This window comes from Merops nubicus, unplaced genomic scaffold (assembly GCF_000691845.1).
Source record: "Merops nubicus isolate BGI_N331 unplaced genomic scaffold, ASM69184v1 scaffold17966, whole genome shotgun sequence".
Lineage (NCBI taxonomy): Eukaryota > Metazoa > Chordata > Aves > Coraciiformes > Meropidae > Merops > Merops nubicus.
In genome coordinates this window covers 1078-25266 of record NW_008617121.1, presented here as the reverse complement: position 1 = coordinate 25266, position 24189 = coordinate 1078, and the positions used below count along the sequence as shown (strand labels likewise).

Below are 24189 nucleotides of genomic sequence, written 5' to 3'. Positions count from 1 at the left end.
AACCTAAAGGATTCTATGATTCTCTTAGTTCCTTATAAATAAATAAAAAGAAATTGTCATTGCCATTTCCTGATGCAACCTGGTATAGTTTCTCTGATAGTCCTATATTCAGTTGGTTAACAAATTATGTGAATATTTTAAATGTATTATGACTGACGGAAAAAAGAATCTTGTTAGAATGTCTTTTCCTTATATTGTTGTAGGTACTAATTTTGAGAAGATGGTTATCTGTTCCTGAGGGTGATATTTGCTAAGCCATATATTCTGTCATGTAATCTGTAAATAATTGTTGCCTGTGAGTTTTACAGAATTTATCAAGTGATAAGAGCAAACTAATGTAATCTTTTTAATGTTACTAGGTCGCCTTGAATTAAAAGAAGATAACATTGAGTGCCTGTTGTCTACAGCTTGCCTTCTTCAGCTGTCTCAGGTTGTAGAAGCATGCTGTAAATTCCTCATGAAGCAGCTTCACCCATCCAATTGCCTTGGGATCCGATCTTTCGCTGATGCACAGGGTTGCACGGACTTGCACAAGGTGGCTCACAACTACACTATGGTATGTTGCTATTTTAAGTATCATTCACTTCAATTACTAAGGAAAATACAGAATGTTTTCCTGAATAAATTACTAATGTTTTTCCCCTAGAAAGCCTTGATCATTTTCCAAGCAGGAATACACATATGCTCCCATGATTAGAAATGACAAAATAAAGTTGCTGGTTTAGAGCTGGAAGGAAATAGGCAAGCGTTAGTGGCTCCCTGTAACAGTAATGAGATTGTGTGATATGTATTTAATAAAATAATTCAAAAGCTTGTTCTGTCAGTCAAAACTTACAAACCTAATAGTAGGCAAGCTGCCATGATCTACTCCAAACATAACACATTAACAAATGAAACTGTAGAATTCTTGTTTTGTAATGAGTAATGAGTACATGTACCTGGAATACTCAGGTTCAGGTTATACTTGGGTTATGAATGTGGGTGTTCATCAATATAGATTCTGCATTATCCTTAATTTCTTAGTAATGGGATATAAGGATGGCATCAAACAATTCATACCTTAGGCTAGGCAGTATGTGAATAAATGCAAATTTGCCAGTGGTAATTCCAGTTAATTTATAGGAAGACTGACCTGCTAACTTAATTAATCTTCTTAATAGTCACCCTTTTATTTTAATGTAACATGTTCTTTTCCTTTTCACAAGCATATTTTAGTAATGTTATCAGCAGAAGAAGGCGGGAAAATTATCTCAGAGGCAAGTCAGTTCATCTGTTCTTTGCAGAGGCACTGTGAGGTGTTTTTCTCTCTTCTTGATGAAATTTTGCCTATGTAAGCTCTTGGGACCTGAGTGAGGGCGTGGAGATACCACAAAAGAGAAGTGGGAATGAAGATAGTACGTAATTTGCTTTTGTGCCATGGCATTGCATTGCACTGCCATTAAACTATTGGCTTGGATCCAAGAGGTGTAATTTCTGTCTTCTGATTAGTATTAGAAATCCATGGCTTTTTCTCTTGCTGCCTTAGTTTTTTTCTCGTTTAGGAATACTTTTTTAAAAAATTATTTTTTTGTAGCTTAAAATGACTTCACTTAGTACATGTAACAGTTTAAAAGAGCTTTTTTGTTATATCTCACAATGTACTTCCTCACTGAATGGATCTCTGATGCATTTAAAAGTGACATACACACTGAAATTTACCAAAGCAGGTCAATAAATGGTGCGCAGATTGTAACTTCCATGTTTCTGTTCTTGATCTTTGTTACTCCTCAAAAGAAAACAAGCAGACTGCAATTAGATAGAGAGATGAAACAGTAAAGACAAATGTGGTTTATGCCTTTGAGGACTGTTAGAATTAATGTTGAGTGAGACAGTGATACAAAAAAAATGCACAAAAAGAGAATCTCCTTCCTCTGACCTATTTGTTCTTTTTCAGAATAAGCATATATATTTTTTTCTGTGCTGTTGTCATGTCCCTTATAAGTGGACTGCCAAGATCAGAATGCTAATAATTATTAGACTAATGTATGTTTAAAGATGAGTGTTAGGGGTTACAGCCTTGCGATTTTGACTGGCATTTCATGGCTTGTGGTGGGAAGGGGCTGTGAACTTTGTAAAAGCCATTCTTTTGCAACACCTTTCTGTTGTTCAGGCCACAAGAGAGCACTTGTGTGCCTTTTGGCCTTTGTTTACTTCAGTGGCAAAATTGTTGCTTTTAAGACTTTGATGTGGATGAAATTTAAATTAGGTGGGTTTTAAAAAGCCATTTTCAAAACTAATTAGTTGTGCTAGATGGATTCTTCCTAAGGCCTCTTTTAATGTTGTTTAGTTCCAACAGAGACATGAAATTGAATTTTAGTAATAATGAGTAATAGAGAAGGAGCTTCTTTAGTTTGAAATGAGTGTTGCTATGGAAACTGCATAGAAATGTATAGTCCAATTGAATCTTCAATTAAAATAAATCCCCAAGTAATTTCATTTGTTTAAAAGCTGTTTGAAAATAGAAAATGTTCCACAGTAGTCGGTGCTACCCACTTGATGCTCTTTCTGTTAGGAAGAATGAGAGCATACAGGTGAAGCGTACCTGTAGTACTTGGAAATTGGTAACATGAATTATTTTTATGCTGCAGTAGGCATCTTAGAACAAGGGGGGATTATACTGAGTGTAGTATATATTTCTTGCTCTTTCATGTCATTTGGGTTCTTTTAAAGGCCTTGAAGTAGAAAGTAATAATATAAAATAATTACGTTTTAGTTTATGTTTGTTATTCTTTAGGAGTTGTCCTTTGACAGAAAAAAAAAAAAACAGATTTCCATATAACTGGTTTCTTGCAAATAAAATAACTTGAAAGCCTTTATGACACATACTGTAATTTAATAATCATCCTACCTGCTTCAGGAAAATAATTATTTACGTGAAGACTAGAAATTCAGATGAAATGAGCATTTGGTTAACCTGAAGGACCAATCAGTGAGTTAACCCAGTAGGCATACCTCTGTTAATAGATGTGCTCTGTCTGAATAATGTTCATTAGTGTCATTGGAAAGCATTAGCAAGATTCTGTACCATGATTTTAATTGCATAATACAGTGTGATTAAGAATAAATCAATAAGAAAGGTTTGAATGCTGCACCTCTTCGTATTGAAGATGTGGATATACGTTATGCTAAAAGGACTTAAGTGTTGCATTACTTTTATTTGATTTTTTAAATTATTCTAGAATTTATTATTAAATTAACTTTTATTGATTACTGCATTGACAGTTGATAAGTTGTTTTTTCAGAGGAGCATAATTATAAGGTTATCATCAAAACTGGTCAATTTTTGACACTGCAAACTAAAGCATGAAATCCTCAGGATGCATTAAGTGAAACATGAAAAAAACTGCAGTGATCAGTAGTGGATTTAATGCTTTATAAAGAGCAACTCTGATTTTTATGCATCAGGGTTTTAAAATACAGTTGAGAGAATAATAAGATATATCTGGCTAAAGGTATCTTTTGTACAGAGCTTCTCTTATTTTGCTGTTGCGTATATATGGTATTGCGGTCATACAGTTATAAATCCAGGAATTCTTTTAGGCTGGCCTGTAGTGTATCTGTTCGTTTTCTTTTTGCACGAAATGCCTTCTGTGCATTTTTTTGTTGTCTTCACAAAGTCAAAAGAAACACTTCTTTTGTCATCTTTTTGTTTGAAGCAGTTGATAGTGTACCTTGAATGAAAACCAGTAGCTCCTCTTCCACAAAAAAAGTAAACCAAAGAAAATTTAATGATGAAAAGAAAATGACAGAAAAGCAATTTTGATTTTCCTCAGAAGTACATGAGCAGTGGTAATGTTACAAGACTCAGATAAAGTTAATTTTGGAGTTTGCATGATTTCTGAGCACAGCCAATGGCTGTTGGTAGGAAGAAAAACTTAGGGAGGATAGAATAACAGATTGAGGCCAAAAATAGAAACTAGGAATTTTGTAGAAGAATAGACGTGGGACACTTAGACTTGCTTTCTCCTGTAGTAAGGCAGGAGTTGGGTAACAAAAAAAATCATTGCACTATGGAGTTTATTATTTGGGCAGAGAAATCAAAGAGTCATTACTTGTCTTGCAACGGGTGGAACAGTTTGTTCTTTTGCTAGAGGGCAGCATGGAAAGGGGAGAAATTTCAGGGCTTATTTTGTCCACAAAGGGCCAAATTCAGAGAATGCATTAGTGCCTAAACCAAGGATTTTATATTCTTGCACCTGAAATTGCAGTCCAAAATATGTTGCTCGGTAGCTATCTGACTTGAAAGATACTCAGTCACTTCTTTTCACCTGTGAAAATCCAAGCTTTTTCTGTCTTTCAAGTTTCCTCAGTTCTGCCAGCGCAGCAGACTAGTGCTGCCTTGGCAAGACTAAATAGTTACATGCATGCTGCCCAGCCTGTTTTGGAATACAGAAACTATGCAGAAAGGAGTCAAGCTGGAATAGTTGTACTCTAAACAAACTCTGGGCACACTGAAAGCATTAGGCTGGTTTATTGCTTAACGCAGCAGTCAAAGCTGAGTATAAGTAAAGTCACTGCTATCTGACTAGTAATAGTTTCCTAGGGAGGTCAGATAGCTCAGTTCTTAGTGAATTCATACCTCAGCTGACTGAACCAGCCAGTAGACAAAATTACATTCCTTGTTTGTTCTTATTCAGGTCCTGTGTATCAAGGACCTCTTGCTTTTCTTCTGCCCAGATTTGGAGTTTAAACAGAGCAACAGAGCCCTGTGGATAGAGCTGCCTGTTGGGACACCTCAGTGTACCATCCTCCTCAGCCTGCAAGTGTTCTGCTGCTCTCCCAGGTTCCAATCCTTCTGACACAGGGTGGAGGGACACTGGCCATCTTGCTGGATCCCTGCACAGGGATAAAGTACCATTTAGAAATAAGCATCATGATGTCTTATCTTTTATGTGATCCTAATATTTTTTTGTTCTGTATCAAGTCCAAGGCAGGCCTGTGGTTAAGGCTATCAGTATTATTCATTTTGCAGTTGCTGAAGGGTGAATTTTAAGGTTATAATGTGAATGACCAGTGCACAACATTGAGCATATGGGGACTCTGTCCCTGTTTTAGCTAATACGTGAACCTCAGGCTACTCATTTGATAAAGTTTCCAAGCTCTTTAAGGAGCTAACTTTGTGGGTGGGAATCTTTTTTTTTTTTTTTTTTTTTTTAACTTTCAGGACCAGAAAGCAATGGACTGAAAGTGCAGACTGTTTGTTCTCTGAAATATCCTATTCTTCCACAGAGAGTTCCTATAAGAAGAAGGAAAGAAAAGGCTAATGAGGAGGTTAAGAATGCTAGGAGATACACTGGCTCCTCCTTTTTGTCTTCAGAATCTCTGTATGTAGAGGAAGAGGAATTGTCAGATTCTGATTATAAAAAAACCCAGACGTAGGCCAAAGAGTGGCTGTATTCCCAGTGGAATGCTTTGATACTACACTCAAAAGGAGTCTCTGCTTTAAAAGTAGGATGGGAGTAAGAGGAGGTTGAACTTGTTCCCATCAGAAAGCTATTGTCTGCAAGCAACAAGAAGGAAAATCAGGCTTTTTACAAACAGCAGCTGTTGAAGTGATGAAATCCAGTTGGAAAAAAGCTTTCCAAAGAGGATCCATGACTGACTTGTGCAAGATCAGCTTGTTGTTGCCTTCAGAGACAAAGGAAACTTTCCACGTGGGTGCTTTCCTCTTCCTATGATCTGGATAGACAATATGGCAAGTTTTAAGGTAGCAGTGCTTGCTGCCTGTTTATTCAGCAAAACAAAAAGCCCAGCTCCAGCTTTTGCATACTCTCTAGGACAGAGAATCAACAGAAAAACAGCAGTGGAAAAAATGAACTCAGTGGAATCTGAATTTCTGTGAACTGCATGTCTAAACTGTGAAAATTATTTTGATTGTTTTTCAGCATCAGTTTTACTCCCAAGCATTCAGTATCAAAGTAAAATAAGTAACAGTGCATGTGTTGTGCTACTGAATATTGGTACAGTCTTTTCACTGTTTTTACTTCTTGTATTTGCTAATTTCCCTAAATTTGATATTGTAATACAAAGAGTTTAATTAAAGAGGAAAAGACAGCTGTCTTTCTTCTACTGCAGTTTCCATTTGAAAGCACTACTTTTCTGTAGCAAATTGGATCTGTCTAGTAGGAAAGCTTTTCAAATATTATATGTAAAATTTTCTTTTACAAATTCCATTTATGAATACAGTTATGCACACAGATAACACTTTCTTTTCATAATTTCAACTCCAGAGTTACCTGTGGAGTCACTTTGATCTTTTCCCCTTAAGTGTCTTGGAGCCATTTTACATTTGTGTGGCTTTCACGTAAGGTGGACTGGTTTACTCCTCGTTATTTTTTTCATCTTTGCTCAGCATTCTTTAGTTACTATTCTTGGAGTACTGAGGTATAGCTTTGAAATTATTAGACTACGCAATAAAAAGGAAGAGTTGTTACCCTTTTTTTGGTTTATTGTTGTGATGTCCTGTGTAAATGCAATGCCAAACTGTATCGTATGGGTTCATTGCCATTTTCTGTTAAATTTGTACCTGTTTTGCAATGCAGGTCCTGCTTCATCTCCTAAGTGTCTCCTTGTTCTTCTGACCTAAAAATTCTATTTTATTTTCCCAACATGTATCCATTATTTTCATTTGTGTGCCATTCTTTCTTTTCAAGTCATTAAACAAGGAACTAAATAAGGCTGATTTTGATATTAGGCCAAGTTAGATTTCCAGTTCTGTGGGTCTAATGCACTTTGTCCTTCAGATGTTTTGGAGGTACATGTCATGGCAGAGCAAAACCAGCATCCCATTGGCTAGCTAGCTAGCAATCCACAGTGCATTAACGAAATTGATTGTAAGACTGTTTCATTGTCATGAAGTTATTCTTAGGTTAGAATACGAGATTAGCTGGGGTTTGAGCCACCAAAATATAAGAACATGTTATAATTCATGGGCTGCTTTTACTTTAATTTCCTTTGCTGCCTTGTAAAGTTGTATGGGGAAAGAGGATAGGCGTGATCTCACCCTTTTCCGTTACATTCAGGTTTTTCACTGGAAGTGCATAATGCTGATTATGTTTCTACATACTTTTCTGCTATTTCTGCCTAAAGTTCACAAAAATACTTAGTAAATATTCTGCAAGTCCTAGTATTATGAAGTAATAAGATATCAGTGTCAGAAATGTTACGTACTGTGACTCTCCTGTTTTGAAGCAAGGATTTGTTTCTGGAAATGACAGGTTGAAAGTTAGAAAATTGAATTCTATTGAAGTAAATATTGTTAATAAAGCAAGACGTACAATATTGTGAGTTCTTTGTATATTTTGCTCCCCAGTCAATGAGATCAGCTGTATAAACCTACAATATTATAAAATAAATGAAAGATAATCAATTTCAAATTAAAAAAAGTTGTTTATTTCCTATGAAAACTTAATGTCATAATTTAATCTAGCAGTAGTGGAAAGAGTTAGATGTGCCCAGTAGTTGTAGCATGTGCTCCTTGCTTGACCAAGCATATTACGTTGTATTGTACCTTGTCAACAGGAACAAACACCTTTTTTTTAATAAACAATAATTCAGAAAGTATTTCTTCAATTTGTAATGTCAAGATAGCAACCAAAACAACCCATTGCTCGTACCTGTTCATATGCTTCCCCCTTGGTTGTTTGAGCACATGTGTCTCTGTGACTGAATGATAGAGTTGGGGACATGATCAGGAGTCAAAATAATTCAGTACATTTTTATTTTCCTATTTTTTTTTTTTTTCCCTCCAGGGTCAGTTCTTCACTGGTATTTACTGGCACAACTGAGAGATAGTGTGAAGGGAGGGAAAAGAGGGGAAGATATAGTAGGAGTTCCATGAAATGTCTTCAAAGTATGATGTCACCTGTATTAAAAATACTTCTCTTTTTCAGGAAAACTTCATGGAAGTAATTAGAAACCAGGAATTTCTGTTATTACCAGCCACTGAAATTGCAAAGCTTTTAGCAAGTGATGACATGAATATTCCTAATGAAGAAACTATACTGAATGCACTACTTACCTGGGTTCGACATGATTTGGAACAGAGAAGGAAAGATCTCAGTAAACTCCTGGCTTACATTAGACTGCCTCTGCTTGCTCCACAAGTAAATTGTTCGATTCCTCTCTAGTTTATACCATGGTTACTACAGTGGGCATAACATCTACAGCATAAAGATACTGATAGTGACAGATCCTAAAAGCTTCAGGGTGCTCAACAGATTGAATTCTTAGAGCTGCACATAAGGACTTAGCATGTTGTATAGGCATGATAGTTTGTGTCTGTCTGAACTGCAGCATATTCTGTTCCTAACTTCAGGACACAAGAAGGGGTGGAGCTGCTTGGAAAAAATCACTTCTGTTGCCTAGAATAATCCTTATAAAGGCATTGCTGTCACTAGAAGTTGTCATTTTAAAATTTCATCTTTGTTCAACTTGAAGAGAGTACACTTCCTTCATATAATTATAGCTATCTTTGAGATTTAGGAAACACAATTTGAATAAATTATTTGGAGTGATTTTTCTTTTATCACCTCTTGATAAACCGTCTTCAGATACTTTTTGTTCTTCCAAGTGCATACTTTTATTCCTTCTGTGACATCTACACGTACTGTTGAAGAAGACTTGAGTTAATTTTATTTAAATATCTGTGAATTACAGTTTTCCTACTCCTGTAGGAATCTTTACTTTTACTGTTGTATAGCATTGCATTCATTATCTGATAGCATACATGTAAACTAGGTTTGATTTTTTTTTTTTTTTTTTTTTTTTTATTATTATAATTAGGGTTTTTTTCCCTTTCTTCTCTTGTGCTAGCCTTCATTGCTGGTCAGTAATCTTTAACACTTAACATACATTCAGAAGATTTTGCTTTACAGTTTGCAGTTTGTTTAGTGAAAATTATCCTTATCAAATGAAGGATTTTTAGGAAACCTGAATATTAAGTAGGATTAATTAACACAAGAAAACCTGAATTGGATTCATTGATAGCGATAAAATATAAACAACAGTTTGTGTATAACCTCTAATCTGGTATTCCTTACTATCTTGCTGGATAACAAGATTCACTAGAAAGTGGTTTAGAAGTGATATTTCCATACTGCTCATTATATATATACAGTGACAGTATTTTGTCAGTTATGACTTTGTAACTCATTTTTCTAGAAATATACAGTGTAAGCCAGTTGACCTGGAGGAAATCATTCTTTTACTGAGCATTTAATTAATTGATAACTAGATAACCACTGCTGTATTCCTTCTACTTCATTAACTGTAATTGAAACCAGAAATACATACTGAAATCAAATTATGTCCAGTAAGTAATTGATTGGGAAAACAGCAGAACAAAACACAAAAGCAATATCGCATTTCACTTACTTTAACTTTTCATGTCCTCTCCATACATGTACTTACATTTCTAATATAATATTTTTCTGTTGCCTTTTCATTTATTACTTTCTTTAACAAATTAAAATGTTAAAGCTGTGATTGCAATATGGCAACAATTAGTGAGTTGAATAAATTGGTTTGAAGTGCACAAAACAGTCTTAACATTTTCAGAATTACATTTAGCTTCACAATCACATGAGAACAGGCAATCTGACAGCAAACATAACATAATTAAAAGGTTTACGTTTGAAGGGTTAAAGCTTTTTGAAAGAACTGAAATTAGAAAATTGAACAACTTGCTGAAATCAATAATGTTGCAAGCAGAGATGCAAAGAATATTAGATTTGTACACTTCAAAAGGAAACACTTTGGGGAAATACTGTGGAACTGTAACATTGGAAGCAAAAAAAATTATAATGAATTGTCAGTTTTATTGGTTGGGCTTTTATGCATCTCTTTGTACGTAGCATTCTGTCATCTCTTTAGCTAATGCAAGCAGTGTCCTAAATATTTGCAAGTCTTTTTTTTGCTTTTATAAAGGCTGAAGGTGATTAAGCAATTTGAGTTACAAGACAGTTCAGCTTCCTTTTAGACAGAAATTCTTAGTACTTACGTAGATGCACTACATTTCTCTGTATCAGGTTTCTAATGACTATAATTTCATGCTAACATGTTATTTGTAACTGCTCAGTGGTAAAAGCCTTGAGTACAAGGAGCTATGTAATAATAAAACTTGGAAAACATTTGCTTTCATTTAAGTAAGCCCATTCCAAGTTCTTTGAGTGAACAATATTTACAGGAAATTGTAATACAGTAAGTTTATTTTCAAGAGCCTGCAGATTTTTTGGGTACTGAAACAATCTTAGATTGTGTTTCTTTATGGCTGAGATAAAGCTGCTTTCAGAGATGAAGACTCTGTGCTGCAAGAAAGCATTTTTATGGGTTGAGGAGGGTTTAGAAACTGGAAAAACTGTAGGTTGTATCTGGTTGTTGCAAAATTCATAGGTACACACACATAATATTGCTTTAAATGTTAAATGCTCTTTGTCTCTCAGAAAAAAAATATATTGAAGGTCTCAATTGGTCGTTTTGTGTGCAAGCCTGAATTTCCAGTCATGCAGCTATGATGATGTCTTATTTAGGACAGTAATTAATTGATTTTTTAAAATTTTTTTTTTTTTCTGTAAATCATGTGCATTTATCGCATTGTATCCTGGCAGTTTTAAAGGTGGGTTTCAGTTTACTCTTTTATAGTCACACAGTTTCCCTGTGAAGTGATTCCAAGACGTAAGTGATGCTTTGGGTCAAGAGAAGAAACAGTGTGAACTACTGAAACTGAAGAATGAAAATTAAGTTCCCTCTGCTAATTTACATGAGAGTATTTTAAGTTACTATTTTAGATAGAATCATAACATTGGCCAATTGACGAAATACTGCAAAAGTCAGGGTCAGTTTTCTGAAAAGTCATTGGTGAAGGGCTTTTTTTTTTTTTAAATATTCTGTGTATGTTAACTCTGTTCTTTGTCATAGTTTCTGTTGATTTGCCTGATGCAGAGATGTCCAGGCTTAGCGTTCTGTATTTAGCTGTATCTCTTCTGGAACCATAGATGTCATATTTGCTGCCTTGCAATCCTAAGGCAGCTTTAAGCCATGATGATATGATGTGCAAACCATATTGCTCACAACTTTCATGACTAGTCCCTTTCGTACTCCTGATTACTGATTTCACAGCAATTTTGCATTTGTTATTGGTTGCCTGTCAGCACCTCAACAATGACATCTCATTCTGGTTTATGGACTTGTAATTCTACTGTTAACAAAGTGTTTGGATTTTGTGATTTTTCTCACTATTCTGAGAACTGTCCAAGTCCCAGTGGGGGGCTTACTTGCTGTTTTCTGTTACTCAGGCCATGTCTCACGGCTCAGAAAAATCCCAGTTGTTTAGACTACATTAAATTTCTAATAATTACAGTTGGGACAGTCAACCTACTAATATCTTTTTCCTGCAATTTGACAAACAAAATACCTTTTAAGCTTAGTATCTTTTATTAGTAGTCTTTATTTAATTGAACTTTAAGTCAGATTTAAAATGTAAAACTTGCCAGATTTGCTCACATCCTTGATCTTAAAATTTTTAACAAAGGCTTGTATTAATTGATATACTGTGATCTGGGTCACTGTCAGAGTGAGAATAGAACATATATTAAAATCTTCAGCCTATGCCTGAAGGAGCTTTTACAGACCTCTGGACTGGATGGACTTTGGAGTAAGAGTGTGAGGTTAAACTGACTTACATACTCAGAGCCCAGTTTCTTTTGTTGAACATGGAAAATTCCTCCTGGCTTGCAGGTTGAGGACAGTGATTCTTCCACTTTGCTCTGGTGAGACCTCAGCTGGAGTACTGTGTCCAGCTCTGGAGTTCTCACAAGAAGGGCATCAGCCTGTTGGAGTGGGTCCAGAGGAGGGCCACAAAGATCATCATGGGGCTGCAGCACCTCTCCTGAGAGGAAAGGCTGAGAGACCTGAGGGTTGTTCAGCAAGGAGAAGGGAAGACTCCGGGGAATCCTTATTGTGGTCTTTCAATACTTGAAAGGGGCCTATAAGAAAGATGGGGATGGACGTGTTGTGATAGGACAAGGGTAATTGTTTTAAACTTACAACAGTAGATATAGGTGAGATAAAAGGAAGAAATTTTTTTACAATGAGGGTTGTGAAACACTGGAGCAGATTGCCCAGAGAGGTGGTAAGTGCCCCATCCCTGGAAACATTCCAGGTTAGGGTGGACAGGGCTCTGAGCAGCCTGATCTCATTGAAGATGTCCCTGCTCACTGCAGGGGGGGGGTTGAACCCATTTAAAGGTCCCTTATAACCCAAAACGTTCTATGATAACATACCTGTAGTGGCACTGGAATTTTTCGTCCTTTTGTACTTAGTGGCTTAACTTAAAATCTGAATACTTTATTTGTTAATAGTTTATTTTTACTTTAGTCTTTTTTTTTATATGACCATTTTGAAAACACATGGTTTTTAAATCAGGCAGTGAAAATCTTTGTATAAAATTGTGATCATGGAGCAGATCCTCCTGGAACCTATGCTAAGACATGTGAAAAATAAGGACATGATTGCTGACAGCTGGCATGGCTTCACTGAGGGCACATTTTGCCTGACAAATTTAGTGGCCTACAGTGGGATTACAACCTCGGTAGATAAGGGGGAGCAACTGACATCATCTACCTGGACTTGTGCAAAGCGTTTGGCACTATGGCACATGACATCCTTGTCTCTACAGTGGAGAGACATGGATTTGATGGGTGGGCCACTTGATGATGAAGGAATTTGTTGGCTGGTCACCCTCAGAGTTGCAGTGAACAGCTTGATGTCCAGGTGGAGAGCAGTGACGAATGGCGTTCCTCAGGGCTCAGCACTGGGACTGGCACCGATTAGCGTCTTTGTTAGCAACACGGACAGTGAGACTGAGTGCAACCTCAGCAAGCGTGCCAACACCACCAAGCTGTGTGGGTGCAGTTGACCCACTGAAGGGATGAGATGCCATCCAGAGGCACCTTGACAGTCTCAGGGAGTGAGCCTGTGCAACCCTTGTGAAGTTCAACAAGGCCAAGAGCAAGGCCCTGCACACAGGTCAGGGCAATCCCAAGGACAAATACAGGCTGGGCAGAGAATGGATTGAGAGCAGCCCTGAGGAGGAGGATTTGGGGGTGCTGGTTGACAAGAAACTTAACATGAGCCAGCAATGTGTGCTTACAGCCCAGAAGGCCAACTGTATCCTGGGCTGCATCAAAACAAGTGTGGCCAGCAGGTTCAGGGAGGTGATTCTGCCCCTCTACTGTGCTCTCATGAGACCCCATCTGGAGTACCGTGTTCAGATCTGTGGTCCCAAACATAAGACAGACTGAGTTCAGAGGAGGGCCACAAAGATGATCAAGGGACTGCAGCACCTCTTCTATGAAGACAGGCTGAGAGTTGGGGTTGTTCAGCCTGAAGAAGAGAGGCCTCCAGGGAGACCTGATTGCAGCCTTCCTGCCCCTAAGGGGCACTTTGAGAGTTGTAGAGGGAGTTTTTACAAGGTCATGTAGTGATAGGACAAGGGGTAATGGTTTTAAATTGAAAGAGGGTAGATTTAGGTTGAATATAAGAAGGACATTTCTAATTATGAGGACAGTGAGACACTGAAACAGGCTGCCTGGAGAAGTTGTGGATGACCCATCCCTGGAAGTATGGGGATAGGGCTTTGAGCAACCTGATCTCAGGTCTAGACAATCTTTAAGATCCCTTCCAGCCAAAACCATTCTATAATTCTATGAAAATATTTTCTTGTAATCTTGGTTTTATTTTTCATGAGGCTTATAGCAATTTTATTTCTTTTTCTTAGTTTCTGGCAGATATGGAAAACAACGTACTCTTTAGGGATGACATTGAATGTCAAAAACTCATTATGGAAGCAATGAAGTACCACCTCTTGCCAGAGAGACGACCTATGTTGCAAAGTCCTCGCACCAAACCTAGAAAATCTACAGTGGGTGTGTTGTTTGCAGTTGGAGGAATGGATGCAACAAAAGGTATTGGCTTATGTTATGATCAGTCGATGAGCTGTTGTGGTTTATTTTAAAAGTAATGTTTGATAGATGTTTTTACACGTTAATTCTAAAATCCAAAGATTCTGCGATATAGAACATGAAACATCTTAAATGTACACTGCTTATTAGGTTAAAATAACCTGTGTGGCTTTGATAATGTTGTTAACATTCTGAAAGCTAGTTATGATTGATTTGAAATTATCACGGGAATATCTGATTTCTGAGTAGTGAAATGTTGAATTGAGTGAAAACTATATTTACTTGAGTGGGAAGTATTTTGGAAAAGGATGAAAATGGCAGGGCAGAAAGGTGACCTGCACATACGTTTATTTTTTTTAAAAAAAAAAAAAGTTTTTTGGCTGATTGTTAAGTATTTCTGTCGGCTACTTGGATTCTTGGGTTTTCTTTTTTTAGAGATCTTTCCATACTATTTAATGGTAGTTAGAAGGAATCTGGCAAGTTACAAAAGCTGTGGTAGAGAAAGTTGTTTTCTTTCATTTGTTGTTTTAAAGTTGACACCTCTAGTACTTAATCACATAGCTTCAGGTTTTTTTCTAATATTACAAAAACAGTTGATTTCAATATATAATTGCATTTCACAAGGGTTTTAATATTGCTAGCATTTGTATTTCTAAAGGCTTGATTCTGTTAGTTAGAAATCCTGCTTTTTGTCTTGAGAAGCACTGAGAAAGTCCTCCTTTATAATGGTGCAGTTCATTCCTGAGGAAGTCAGAAAAGACTGTATACATAGAATTAAGAACATGCTGCAGAATGTTATGCTGTCTCATGGGATCAGCATGTTGCTGAAAAAAAACCCTATCCTAATTATTTTTTTTATAACTTGCATACGTTGTCATTCAGGAGCTACAAGCATTGAAAAGTATGAACTTCGTACCAACATGTGGACTCCTGTTGCAAACATGAATGGACGAAGACTGCAGTTTGGAGTTGCAGTCCTAGATGATAAATTGTATGTTGTTGGTGGCAGAGATGGACTGAAAACATTGAACACTGTGGAGTGCTACAACCCTAGAACAAAAACTTGGAGTGTAATGCCACCTATGTCTACTCATCGTCATGGTCTTGGTATGTAGAGTTCTCTAAAGGTTGAATGCATATTTTTAAAAGGTTATTTGTTTTAGGATTGGTCAAAAAACATTCAGAAATTATGTTTAGGGGGGTGGAAACCTTGTTTTAATGTGAACTGCTTCTTTGAACATCTTTTCTCCTTCAGATTATATCCAGCATTGGCTACCAAAAGGAAATTTGGTTTTATTTGTTTCTAAATATTTTGTGGTGCACACTGGACTGTCACTAGGAAAATGTGATCTTTTTTCCACTTATCCAGAAGCAATTCTTTTTCATGTCTGTGTTTTTCAGGAGTAGCTGTATTGGAAGGTCCCATGTATGCTGTAGGAGGACATGATGGCTGGAGCTACCTGAATACAGTAGAAAGATGGGATCCACAGGCTCGTCAGTGGAACTTTGTAGCTAGTATGTCAACTCCAAGGAGCACTGTTGGTGTAGCAATACTAAATGGAAAGTATGTGAAGGCTACTTCTGTTTTCTATCTCATTTTAATGTAATTACAGGACCATCTTGTATGACTACTAATAATTTCTCTTGATAGATACTTGTTGGTAGCATTACGAACCAACTTGCACAGAAAAGATACTGCATTGTATCAGGCAAGCTTCCCCACAGCATGACAGTGCCTCTCACTATTGCCTATGAGACACCATCTCTATGGGCTAATAAGTAGTTAACCATCTCCTTAATATAGAAAGGAGAAAATGGTTGTTCTCTTCCACTGAGACTCCAGTGATTTCCTCTTACTGTGATAGTTTGAACAACCGACTTCTAAAATTACTGTAAAGTCACAGGGGAGTACTCATGTTACATTGCATTAACTGAGAACACTGAGCTCTGGCAGAATGAGTCTGATGTGAAGTGGTATCAAATTGCTACAGCTGTTTTTCAGTGAAAATACGCCTAATTCCTACTACAAAGCATATTCAGACAACTAAGTCATTTTATGTTGTAGTCACAGGAAATGGCTGGAAGTGACTTCAAGGAGTTCTCTAATCTGTTCTGCTACCCAAAGGCTGAGTCAGTTATATCTAAAACACTCACAGCCAGGGTGATCTTGTTCTTAACCTCCTGTGGTGAAGTTTCCATAACTTCCCTAAGCACCTGCTTAGCCACTAATACGTCTGCGAAGTTCTCATCATCTCAAAACTTAAATAATTTTTGCTGATTTAGGTCACTGTTGTTTGTGTTATCCTAAGTGAACATGGAAAATGCATCTTTTCTGTCCTACTTGCAACAGCCTTTTGTATGTGAAGACATGTCCCCTCACTATTCTGTTATCAACACTGAATAACTCAAGCTCCTTCAATCTTTATTTGTAGGCCATGATTCCTATACTTGAGTGATTTTCATTATTTTCCTTTGGACTAAATGTGATTGTTTTATGGCGTCCCAAAATACAAGTGATACATGAATCAAGCTATTTAAAAAATAAAGATCAGTTGGAATCACAGAATTGTAGAGTAATTTGGATTGGAAGGGACCTCTGGAGTCATCTGATCCAACACCAATTCAAAGGAGGGCCAGCCTTAAAGTTTGATCTAGTTTCAAAGTTGACTAGGGTAGCTCAGATCATGTGTGAGTTTTGAATGTCTCCAGGGATGGAGATTCAAAAGCCTCTCTGGGCAATGTGTTCTGGTGTTGGACCACCATTGTACTAACATTTTTCTTCTAATATCCAGTTGAAATTTACTATGCTTGTACTTGTCTCTTTTTCTTCCTCCTTTCACTGCATACCTCTGAGAATGATCTGTCTTCTGTATAACATCTCATTAGGTAATTGAAGACAGCAGTAAGATGCCTCCTTAGCTGTCTCAAAAATTCTTAAGACTGCACAAAGGCACCTTTCTCAGCCTCTCCTTATCATGTGTTCTAGCTCCCTCATCATCTTAGTGACCATCAGCTGGACTTGCTCCAGTATGGCAAGGCCTTTCCTGTACTGAGAGCCCAGAGCTGGACACAGTATCCAGAATCATTCTTATATGTACTTAATAAAAGGGATCAGCTGTCATTACTTTAGGCTGGCATACTGCTGACTTATCTGCAGGACTTTCAAGGTGCTCCTGTCAGCACCCAGCCAGTGCTATTGTGTGGCAATGTGCCATCCAAGGTACAGGACTTGGCATTTGCCTTTGCTGAACTTGATGAGGCTATGGTCAGCCCATTTTTCTAGCCCATCTAGGTCTCTCTGAATAGCAGCCAAGCCTTCCAGCATATCAGCAGCTCCCCTTAATGTGGTATTATCTGTAAACTTGCTAAGGCTGATTTCCATTACATCTTTCAGATAATTAATGAAGACATTGAGCAGTATCAGCCACAGTATCAGCTTGGGAGGAACACCACTGCTGGCTAGTCTTCACACTGCTGATGACAGCCCTTTGAGCTCAGTCATCCTTCCAGTTTTGCACCAGCCTTGTAGTGGTGCAAACCATATTCTGCCAGAGCAGCTACAGGAATACTGTAGCAGACAAAGCTAACTTGATTTGCCAGATAGCACTGGGGCTGTGGCAGAACATTTACACTCCTCTGACCACAAATTTTCACTTTCTGCCCATATACTAGCTGATACGTCTCGCTTGAACTGTGAATATTGTAAGGCAGCAAATAGCTTTTCATAGGCTTTGTTGGGTTGGGTTTGTGGCTTTTTTTGGGTTTTTTTTGAGGGTTAGTCTCCTGCTAAGTTAGTACAGCTGAAATGCACCTACAAAGCGTTCTGTGAGATCTGGAACAAGTCCAGGAATGAGTGGAGATGTTCACTGGGTACAGGAAGGAGGGGAGAACTTGAGCAACTGGCAAGCAGAGTGCCACGAGCTGCCTTGGAACTGCAGTCTCAGATGCCTGTTAGGTCTGAAGCTTCCTTGATATTCAGCAGAGGGGACCAGGTGTGAAAAGTGCCAGAATTAGATCCTTGCATGTCTCTATCACTATAGAACATTCCCTAGACTCTTAATGTAGGCACCCACACTAGATGCCTCTATCTAAAAAACTTAAAGTTCATGTAGCATTTTAGCTGAGGGAGCAGTAACTTCTGCACTTTCTGGTCATATCTTTCTGTAACCTAATATATTTCAGATTATTTGCTAAAAACGTTCATACAGATAAATGAATGTATCTTTCTCCATGTCTGAAATGTGAAGTTACTGCATAAGCGATCACAGCTGTCATGTTTTGCAGGGAGCTTCCCTGAAATGCTCTCTTGCATAAAGGATTGCTATTTTAGTTATGAACTTTTTAGAACTGCAACAGGATTTTACAGTCCTTCAAAACATTCCTTACCTTTAAAAAGCTGTGTTATTAAACATGGGAACTTCTGTGGAAATGTATTTTTTTAAAGGGTATTAAAACTATTACTAAGAACTGGTAGGTCAGCCATATTTACAAAATGTTTCTGTTTAAGTTTGTTGGTCAATATATTTAAAAAAACAAACAAGTGCGTTCCCCAGACTGAGGACATCTTGACTAGTGCTTCATAGTAACTGTTGTAAATTCTCCACACTATCATAATATACAGCATCTAATGTTTGAGTATTTAATCATGCCTTAGGCAACGAAAAGATTTCATTAATGATACCTCAGGTGATCTCTCAAACAGGACATTATTTCTGATGAGTTCGTTCACTTTTAGAATGGTTTCTGATTTTCTGCCTTTCCAAATAATAGTGCTGAGCACTTCTATTTCTAAGCATAGATTGCACATAAACTCTGTGCATAAATACTTTATCAAGTTTATTTGATTAAGTTTAAATATTCACCAGTATTCCTAAAAATCCATATTCATGGAGTACTCCTAACCCCAAGTTTTTTCTTCTAGCGTTCCAAAAAGTTGAAACGCTTTCTCAGTACGCTACAAACCTTTATGTTAGAACTGAGCAAACTAGGCCACCTAGTGGGTGTGAAGGACTTAATGTAGCACTGTCATTCATAAATTAAAGCCCAGGTCCAGAAAAATACTGGAATGCATAACATGAGACAGGGCAGAGTTGTTGCATGCACAGATGTACTACTGAATTTGTCTCTCTGACCCTGCTAGAAATGGGCCTTTTTCTGTCAATCACATTAATTTAATGAATTATGAAAATGTGCATAGATTGGAACATAAACACTGTGTTAAAGATACCAGTTATCTGTAAATTATTATTATGTGTTAATCTGGATGACAGGAAGAGATTGGAGCAAAATCTTATCTGAGTTTTTGTAACAGAACATTCTATTAATAGTTGAAAGTTGTCTTCTAAACTTCTTTTTTTAACAAACTTGTGAGTCCTTCATATACCTCTGGTAATTTTGTCTACTTTATCTTGTTCAGACTACTTTATCTCTTTTTTTTTTTTTTTTTTTTTTCACTTCGCAGGCTTTATGCAGTTGGTGGTCGAGATGGAAGTTCTTGTCTTAAGTCAGTGGAATGTTTTGATCCTCATACAAACAAATGGACCCCCTGTGCTCAGATGTCGAAAAGAAGAGGTGGTGTAGGTGTAACTACCTGGAATGGGTTCTTGTATGCAATAGGTGGTCACGATGCCCCAGCATCAAACTTAACATCCAGGCTGTCAGACTGTGTAGAAAGGTAATATCCTGACAAAGACATATCCTGCTAGTAATTCTAATGGTGCTAGTCTACAGAGTGATTTATGGAAGGAGCTGTAAGTAGAAAGCAAATAAAATAGCTGTATTATTTTTAGCATTGTCAGGGGAAACATATAAAAACATACTGTATAGTCATAATATGATTCAAAATATTGCCAAGACAGATTATTTAAAGCAAATTCTCCTTAATGCACTTCACCTAGAATTTTTTTTTTCTAAAAATCTCATCAAATGCATTATGATTGAGTACCAAGAACAACTAGGAATGGAATGTTCTTAAAAATAGAACAGAATTTCTTTCACACAGGAAGTCTGTATCAGCTCATATTGTAACTTTTAAGGGAGTTAAGAGTAAGGCTTTGTGAATCCTTAAATATCCTCTTCTTTTCTATATCTCCCAAAGACACTGGGAAAGAGCGTGTCATTTTGCCATTCCAAAGTTCATGTCTCTACATAAAGTTATTAATGAAGGGCTGTATTGCAAATTGCAGGAGCACATGTGAGCCATGTGTGCAGTGCATTCATAGTGCACTGCATTAAGTCTTGACTGGCATTTCAACTACTTCTGAAATAGACTTTAATTATCCTTTTTTTTCCACCCCCAAAGTGTGAAACTTCTGTTCTTTCTTGTTATCTCCAAACACTTAGAGTGATTCTTCATCACCCATCTTCTCCTTTTACTGAATTTGTTTATGGTGGGAGATGTGAACCAACCAAACAAGCTCTACCTAACAAACAAACAAACAAACAAACAAAAAAAAAAAAGGCTCTAATTTCGAAGTTTGTGTCATGTTAGACCCCAAAATACATAGTGTACCCCATATCATTTGACATGTGGAAGTTGCACTAAAAACCCAGAAAGATTTGCAGGGAGGAAGCTATATCTTACCAAATACCAAGTTTTTAGAGGAAACCAGATAATTAGAAGCCCAGGAGAAAGTAATGGGTCTGTGTATTTTTCAGCATCAATATTATCTGAAACAAAGTTACAGAACAGATGACTTTGCATTACAAAATTATTTGTATTTATTAGTTTGTCCTCACTCTTTAAAGTGAGATGAAATTGAGGGCCATCAACTTCATGGACGTAGTTCCTTTACAAAATGATTACATTTATCAATTTCATAAAACCACACTAAGCTTCTGAACATTTGTTTACCACTATATTTTGCAATAAAAGTCACTTTTCCCAGATAAATATATTGGTTTGTAAAATAATTATAAAATAAATTGAAAGTTAATTCAGTATGTAGCTTGTTAATCATCCTCTTTCACTACATGATACTTCTATTTGCAGCATTTTTTTGCTTGTTCTGTTTTTTTTTTAATGCTAATCTTTCAATGACAAGTAATTCTCTTTAGTACCACACTCAACGTAGTACCCAACTCAACAGCCTGTGCTTTGACCTGTGGTAGTTACCACTTAGAGCAAGTGCTTGCTCTACTACAGTGCAGCATCACAACTGTTTATGGAGTGGCACATTAGATACACAGGAAAAAATTTATGAAGAGCAGCTGTATGTATATGTAGCTATCACTATTTGGAAAGCAGCACAAAGTAGATACATAGAATGTACTGGCTCTGTTACCAGATAACTAAAGAAACATTTTCAAAGAGAGTATTTTGGGGAAAAAGTCCTTTGAAATTAACACCCAAATCTGTGCTATGCTAGTAATACCTGTTTTCTACTACCTTGAGAGTGTCAATCGCAGTACATTTTTTTCTGTTGAATTTTGGCAACAGTTCTCCAGTGTTACACAAATGGTCGTTTCAGGTATGATCCAAAAACAGATATGTGGACTGCTGTGGCCTCCATGAGCATTAGCAGAGATGCAGTGGGAGTGTGTCTTCTTGGTGACAAGTTGTATGCTGTTGGAGGATATGACGGTCAAACGTACCTTAATACGGTGGAATCTTATGATCCCCAGACAAATGAGTGGACACAGGTATAGTTGCTGCTCAGACCATACACTACTATTTCTCTTATTTCAGATGTGCCTCTTCTTACAAGGAGAATTCAAATACTCCTTGTCTAAGAAGCACTTTCTTACTAGTCTGTTGTATTTTTTTTTTCATCTTTGTCTACCATCTTGAGTTGATTTATCTTGAACAGTTGTTAACTTCTAATAAACTGCCTTTCTTTCTTTGGTGAGAGTATAGCTATTTTCTTTGGCAATTTCAACTGTTGTTAATGAAATGTATTGATGTGTTCCCCAAACTGTTGTAAATGGTTGTTTACAAGACTTCCTGTTCTGAAGGTAAATACAGATTAGTTTTAGCTCTAACGTGTCTCTGAGCCAGTTCATCAGTTTCTTCAAGGTTTTGGTCATCTCAAATAATTCCTTTCCTGATGTGGATGCTAGGTACAGCATGTCTTAACTTTCAGGAAGCCTTTGCCCATTTCTCTAAACTTAGCTTAAAAAAAAATAATGCCGAATTCACTATCAGAGACCATTACTGTCGATTCAAAGCTTGGTTACCTTTACTTTTTTATAGCTCCACCAATGCGCCCCTCTGTGGGAAGAGCACCCACAAGGACATCCTGGGCAGGCTGTCCTTTGGTGACTAGTGCCATTGGAGAGTCCCTAAAGCACCTACATCCACAGAAGGCTGGCAGATACAGCACAGAATCTGTGGGAGACCAAGGCCCTTCTGGAGTCCGGTTGCAGGCCAAGATAAATGTTCAAGGTCATCTGGAATAGACACCAGTATTTAGGTAGCTGAATTCTGAGCACCTGAATATGCTATCCCAGTAACAGCCTCAAACTGCTAATTCAAAAAGAGAACGGAACCACTCCTTATCAAAATGTTTGTAACACAGAAAACTGAGCTGTCCATTTCCCCCCACTGCATACTGCTGCAAGATCATAAAACGTTAAGTCAGGTATATCAGTGGCAGTACTGCTAATGATAACCCATGGCATCATTTGTCCTGCTAAGGAGAAAAAGGAGGTGTACCAGAGGAGAGAAACTCTGCTTCTCACCATTGCATCCAAACCAATCTCGTAGGATGCTAGGTGGTGACCTTCTGTATGTGCCTTTGCATCCTTAGCCTTGACTCTCTCACTGAATCCAGTGATCTCAGTATGTAAGACAGTTTTGAACCCTTCCTAGACGGATTGGGAAGTGTCTGTGTATCTTCCTTCGCTCTTGTTACGTCAGCGGTCTGCCACCACACGCAGCTTCAGAGGGGGTAGTGGAATTTTCTCAGCTAAAGCTTGTTGGAGCCACAAACAGCTGAGGATAAGTCTGTTGTTCCTGGGAAAAAATGAAATGGTGGAGTTGGCATAAACACCCTTTTTTGTAGCACTTGTGTGCTATTCACACATACACTGATACTGTGAAATTTAAAAGAGGAAGCTTAGGTGAGTGTTAGAACCTACTACCTTCTTTTCAAGTCCAACGGAATCTCAGCAGGAAAGGGTCTTGCCAGAAGTAACTTCTGTTTAGCAAAAAAAGAAAAAAAAAAAAGGCAGACTGGGGAAAAAATCTGCTTTCAAGAACTCTTAACATGATTTTATTAAATACTCAAGTAAAATGAGAGGTTGCCCATGTCACATTTTGCATTCTCTGAAAGAAAAATGCATCTTTTTGCTAACCATTGCTCAGTTGTCAGACTGCCTAGCTTGGGTGTCCTGTTTGTATGGTAACAAAGGATTCTTTGTCTTGTAATACCAAGTAACTGAAGTTATCAATAAGAATTGTTTCATATTCTTGAGGTTTTCTGTTGCTTCGTTCTGTAATATAAAATATCTTCACCTTTTCTGTGGGTTTTTATCCAAGTTTTGGACCAATTTGCTGGGTTTGTTGTCCTGTTAGCTGTGTGTGGGTGATGCTGCCACTCTGTTGCAGCTGTACAACTATTATTACAGGCATTTACTAAACGCTGTCAGTTTTAGGGGAAAAAAATACTTAAAGCTGACTGCATTTATCTCACAGGTTACTTTTTTTTTTTCTTACAGGTTGCACCGTTGTGCTTAGGAAGAGCTGGAGCATGTGTAGTGACTGTGAAACTGTAAATGATTTTCTCTATGAAGGCAACATTCTACTCTGTAGACACAGACTATTTCTTTTTTCCTCAAGCGAACTACCAGTGCACCAATAAACATGAGGTGCAGGATATCTACCACAGCAAAGCGTTTGGCATCAAGCTAACATGTACATGTTGTTCTTACGGACCAATATTAAGCACTTTTTAAAAAATCATCTTTGTTACCTATACATTACAAGAGTTCTATTTGTAAGAAAATCAGCAGCAAGCAGTTTGCAGCAGAGGATTTCTGTTTAGGAATTGCTAAGAAATGAGTAAACTCATTAGCAAACTTGCTGTAATAATCAAGTGTTACAGATGTGGGGCCTTGATCCCCTAAATATATGCAGAGGAATGATGTTATATATGGATATGCTTCCACTGGATGAAACAAGTTACAGGGTTGGACCCCATATACTTAACTTGCTTATAATAAACATATTTGGCTATAGGTATCTGAGCTG

The 24189-nt window shown here is 37.4% G+C and overlaps 1 protein-coding gene across 1 annotated transcript; it reads left to right on the top strand.

Annotated features, from left to right (window-relative positions):
• Positions 1-359: 359 nt before the first annotated feature.
• Positions 360-23952, top strand: LOC103775585 (kelch-like protein 5; the record flags this gene model as incomplete). The annotated part of the gene is made up of 8 exons (XM_008943047.1): positions 360-556; positions 7932-8144; positions 13817-14003; positions 14883-15107; positions 15402-15564; positions 19462-19674; positions 21470-21641; positions 23658-23952. Coding segments are annotated over 8 exons (1427 nt in total), but the record flags the coding sequence as incomplete, so codon positions are not given.
• Between the last annotated feature and the right edge of the window lie 237 nt (positions 23953-24189).